Below are 5755 nucleotides of genomic sequence, written 5' to 3'. Positions count from 1 at the left end.
AGGCTGTAGCTTCCTTCACATCTCTGGATGATATTTTCTTGGATCTGTCTCCAAAGGAAAAGAAAGGAAACAAATACAAAAACTAAATACATGGGACTGCATCAAATCAAAAAGATTCTGCACAGCAAAGGAAACCAACAAAGATGAAAAGATACCTACTACTGTATGGGAGAAGCTATTCACAAATATCTTATATCAGAGAAGGGGTCAGTATCCAAAATATATAAAAAACCTCTATTGCTCAATAACAAACAACCTGATTTTAAAAAATGGGCAGAGGAAAAGGGTAGTAGAGCTGGAGTTGTCTGTACTGCTTCTTGGACAAGAGAGACCATTTCGGTTTGAATATCCATGGCCTACAGTGAGTTTCTACAGTGTCATTGAGAATTTATGCAAATTAATCAATTGATGCTGATACAACAGTGATGGGTTCTGCCCTGGATGATATATGATCCTATTAAAAGTACTAGTTAGTGGCCCTCCCTGGTGGCGCAGTGGGTTAAAGCACTGCACTAAGAAGCTGAAACCACTTCCGCATGAGCTCGATCCCCGCCTGCCCCGGAGGTGACCACATGATGTGGCAGACCTCTCCTGACCCGCCCCCTGCTCCCCTCAGCAGTGTACTTCGTCGATCTGCCTGTTCTGCTCCCCACTCTGTCTCTGGTGAAGTCTTTCACCACCCCTGAGTCTCTGGCCTGTACCCCAGCTCTGTATGCACAAGTAAATAAATCTTAAAAAAAAAAAGTACTAGTTAGGTTCAAGATAGTATGCTCTGAGATAAATGAAACAAATGTTAGAACTTGCTTGAATGTCATTTGTATTCTTTCTAAGATTATATTAAATAATTCCCATTATTACCATATGTATGACCCATGAAAAATATTTTGCATCTAGGGGCACTGAAATGTCTGAAGTCCATTTGAATTCAGAGAAAATGATGGGGCAGAACAGTACTACAGTAAACACTTTTAACAGGTGTTCAACCTATTAAAACAGAGTAAGGTTGTTCATGTAAGTAGATATGGGAAGATTATCAGCAAAATTCAAGTCACTGCTATAAAAACTGATGGCAACATTCTTATAGTTTATCCATTTAAACTAATTATGCATTTTATAATGAAAAACTTGCCTTTTTAAGATTAGGTAATTTATAGTATCTTTTCTTAAAGTTCTTTTATTACTTTTCAAAACAAAACAAGAACAATTGTAGACCAGAAGGAACCTACAGGGGAGGAGGACAGAGATAGGTCAGAAGAAGCGAGAAATGTGGGGTGCTATGGTGATGATGGCTGGGGGAGGAGGAAGTAAATATTGTTGTAAACTGAACAATAATGTAAATAGATACATAAATAAAAAGAGTTCTCTTGTTACTTTTCATATAGTTTGCCTTTGAAGATAAGTACATTTTCACACCAGCTTCTCAATATTCAATAATTTTATTTTATTTATTTTTTAAGATTTTATTCGTTTATGCATACAGAACTGGGGTACAGGCCAGAGGTACAGGATGGTGAGAGAATTCACCCAAGACAAAGTGGGGAGCGAAAGAGGCAGCTCAATTAAGTATACTGCTGAGGGGAGCAGCAGGCGAGGCAGGAGAGGTCTGCTGTGCCATGTGGTCAACTCCGGGGCTGGAGATTGAACTCACACTGAAGCAGCTGTTGCCAGCTTGCAGTGCTATGCCTTAACCCATTGTGCCACCAGGGAGGACCCATTCAATAATTTTAAACAAATACATTTTAATAGAAATTCTTACATACCTTAAGTAGTTAAAATCAACTTTGTGATATTTTCCTATATTCACTGGAAGTTCCAAATAAACATGTGAAATAAATTATGCAGCATAATTTGTAAAGTTTGAATTATTGAGTACTAACTTTGATAGGAATTTACTTCCAATATTTACTTCCTATTCACCTCTTCAATATTGCTTCACTGTAAAACTTGGGTACAAACAGAATCAGATTTTTATGTTAGCAGAAAATTTCTTATAAACCAAATTCTCTAATTAGATCACTAAAGTTATATAAACATGGGACATTTTATTAGGAGATCATACATGATCTTATATAATTTTAAACCTAGGATGATACTTTGTACACAAAATAGAATGCTCTGCTATTGCTTAACACCCCATTTATTTAACCCATCAGCCTCCCAGCCTTTAGAAATGGTGTCAACATTTGCCCATTTTCTCAGGTCTAAGATGTTGATTACCTTTGATTTCTCTCACTTTCTTTCTTTTTTTTTTAAAAAGATTTATTTATTTGTGCATACATAACTGGGGTACAGTACAGAGGTGCAGGGGCAGTGAGAGGATTCACTAGGAACAGAAAGGGAAGAACAGGAAGGTCGACGAAGTACACTGCTGAGGGGAGCAGCGGGCGGGTCAGGAGAGGTCTGCCACGCCATGTGGTCACCTCCGGGGCAGGCGGGAATCGAACTCATGCGGAAGTGGCTTTAGCTTCTTAGTGCTGTGCTTTAGCCCTCTGTGCCACCAGGGAGGGCCAATTTCTCTCACTGTCATATGATCAGTGTTCTCTACAGATTCTATTTTCCAAATGTATTCTAGTCTCCTTTCACCATATTCACAGCTATTATTATAATATGCTATTAAATTTTTTAAAAAAGATTTCTTTACTTATGCATACAGCACTGGGGTACAGGCCAGAGGTGCAGAGGTGGTGAGAGGCTTCACGAGAGACAGTGGGAGCAGAACAGGCAGATTGACACTGCTGAGGGGAGCAGCAGGTGGGTCAGGAGAGGTCTGCCGCACCATGTGGCCCACTCCCTGGCTGGGATGGAACTTATGCTTAGGTGGCTGCGGCTAGCTTCATAGTGCTGTGCTTTAACCTGTTGTGCCACCAGGGAGGGTCCTAATAATGCTATTTTAATCAAGATTCATCTTTTGTATTTACCCCAGTACCATCCCTTGTCCCATTTCTTCCTTCTTAATATCAGAGCCCTCAGAATGTTTATGAACATTTTTTGAAATACTTATAAACAGTTTTTGAAAGTAACTGATGCTATCAAATTGTCTGCTATGTTAGTATCCAGTATCTGTCTGTTATGTAAATGTCCAGTATTTGTTTTATTTTGTTGCATGTAATTCTCTCAGATACTATCCATTTTGTTGAAAATGGCTACATTTCACCCTTTCTTTTGGCTACATAATACTCCATGTTGTGTATTTACCACATCTTCCTGATCCAATAGTCTGTCAATGGACATATAAAGTGCTCCCACATCCTGTAAATAATGTTGCTGTGAACATTGTGGAACATAGTGTTTGTTGTTGATGATGGTTTTATATTAAATGGCTGTTTTCCCAAGAGTGTGACTGTTGGGTTGGATAATATTTCATTTATTCATTGCTTTAAGGTAAATTCAGATGGCTTTCCATAATAGTAGCAGCAGTTCATATTCCCACTACCCGTGTAACAGGACTTCTTTTTCTCTGCATGCATGGTCTCCAACACTTTTTTTGGGGGTCTTCTTAGTGTGTGCCATTCTCACAGGCATGAGATGGTATCTCATAGTTTTAACCTGTAACTCTCTTATTAGGAGTGGTAATGAACATTTTTGCATGTCTTATTACTTTAGCTAATTGTATGCGTGTGAAAAGGTATTATTTACAAGTCATTATTTCATAATCAGTTTTTTAAAGTTCAGTGTGTTTACATTTATTTCATACATATTTTGTGTTTAAAATATACATTCTGCCCATTCTTTGATGTTCGAAATTGCATTTACTTCCTTACTCTTTTCTCTTCCTAAATTATTAGCAGTAATCTCATTCAAGTCTACTTGCCCTCTTGATATTTTTGCCACACTCTCATGTATGTATGCAGGCACACACTCTACTTCTCCTAATTAATGCAGACACTTCCTTAGTGAATGACTCGGCATGTTTGAAGACCTAACCGTCACTTTGGGGAACTGATTTTAGTAGTCAGTGTATTTTCAATGGTTAGCTCACCTCACAGGCTACACAAGATTCAAATTTCTTCTAGTTTATTTTTTTAGTCCAGCTTGGTTATAAGCATTCAGGTATATGTTGGGATAGGATTTTAAAACCTGTGTAATTTAGCTTTAGAATGAGGAGATTCACAATACTATAAGAAACTTCTATTATTCAAAAGTAAATGAAGATTAGTTTACAGAATGAAATTTGTAACTAAATTTCATTTACAGAATGAATTTTGTTTAAGCAGTGGTTGCTGCTGAGAAAGTCATTATTATTATTGATGATGAAAAGAGGAAGACCTGGGGATCACAGAATGATAATGTGTTGTGGAATTTGGACAGTGTATGAACTGTGTTTCCTTATGAAAATATCTATTGCCACATGATGTACCTCAGTTATTAAAAGTACATAAGAATTGAGTTACCATAAGAGATTTTTTTGATGTATCCTGGTTGTAGGTTGCACTTGACTCCAATCTGAACCCCACTTGGAATTACTAGTCACTAGTGGTATCTCCTCAGATCTGGCTGAAGCTTGATAGGGAAACAACTGATTTTGATTTCTCTGGTGACCAAAGAACAAAGCAAGTAGTTATAATGGTTTGTCCTGATGTGACAGTATTGCTTCCTGTCTTAGGTTGTATTTTTGCATCTAGTAACAGTGTATACATTTGCCTAAATTTCTCACTTCATGCTAGAGGGAAGCTGTGAAAGTATGTTTGAAAACGCTTTATTACACCTTATTAAATGATAAAACTTACTTTTGTATTGCCTTTCAGGATGAAAGCCATCGAGAGTCCCAACAAAGATGATGACACTCAGTGGCTGACCTATTGGGTAGTGTATGGTGTGTTCAGCATTGCCGAGTTCTTCTCTGACCTCTTCCTGTCTTGGTTTCCTTTCTATTACATGCTGAAGGTATGCTGACTTCTTCTGAACTGCTGTTTCCTTTCATCTATGTATTTGGTTTGATTTTTACAACTAAAATAAATTTCAGAACCTATATGCCAGGAATAAGGAACAAATGCTTGAATATTTCACACATGTGGCTATGGCTTAGGTTACAAACAAGGAGACAAGATTCAATATGTGTAACTTTTGTATACAGTGCTGGAAAAAGCCAAAGCAATTGTATTTTCATGGTGTGTATGATAAGAACAAAGGATGTAAATACCATGACTAGCACAGGTATTGCTGTGGTTTGCTGTTGGCAAAGTTCTCTACATTATGTTGATATGGAAACATTGCAGATTTTGCAAAGGCACTGGCTGATTATTCACAATGGTGAACAGGAGTCATTCTTTTCAGAAGAAAAAAAAAACTTATTTCTTATGTAGGTTTGGAGAAAGAAGATGTGAACTGGGCTGTCTGAGCAAATGATTTTAATAAATTTAGTAAATGCATAGCCAGATGTCAGCCCTGCCACACCTTGAATTTGCAGAGGACTTGCCATAGTTACACCCATGTAGAGGAGAGGAGTAGAGAGTTGAGATTCACTTTTAACAGGACCTCTGTCAACTGAGGACTTGCACCAGAGCAATTAAGAGTGAGAGAACTCACATATTCTGGTAAATAGAGTGGTTCCTTTCTCTAGATGAGACAAAATGGCTTCAGTTGTTGCCTCAGGTGTCTTCTGTGGGAGAGACCCTGCTTCCTGTTAATTGTGAAGGATGTAAATAGTCCCTCAGGCTTACAGAGATGTTCCAAGCCAAAGAGGTTGGTGAGTTCAGACCTTATAAACTCTGGGTTTCTTCCCTTTGTACTTTATTTTTTAAAAAAGATTTATTTC

The 5755-nt window shown here is 37.8% G+C and overlaps 1 protein-coding gene across 1 annotated transcript in view; it reads left to right on the top strand.

Annotated features, from left to right (window-relative positions):
- The window catches only part of REEP5 (receptor accessory protein 5), a 47893-nt gene that overhangs the window by 16887 nt on the left and 25251 nt on the right, over window positions 1–5755 (top strand). Inside the window, exon 3 of the mRNA XM_004678373.2 lies at window positions 4746–4884. Within this exon, the coding sequence (XP_004678430.1) occupies window positions 4746–4884 (139 nt within the window). The remainder of the gene's footprint in view (window positions 1–4745; window positions 4885–5755) is intronic.

The sequence above is a fragment of the Condylura cristata genome, unplaced genomic scaffold, assembly GCF_000260355.1.
Source record: "Condylura cristata isolate star-nosed mole 26May11 unplaced genomic scaffold, ConCri1.0 scaffold00007, whole genome shotgun sequence".
In the NCBI taxonomy this organism is placed as follows: domain Eukaryota; kingdom Metazoa; phylum Chordata; class Mammalia; order Eulipotyphla; family Talpidae; genus Condylura; species Condylura cristata.
The sequence above is the reverse complement of the archived record's forward strand: the minus strand, read 5'-3'. Positions and strand labels throughout refer to the sequence as shown.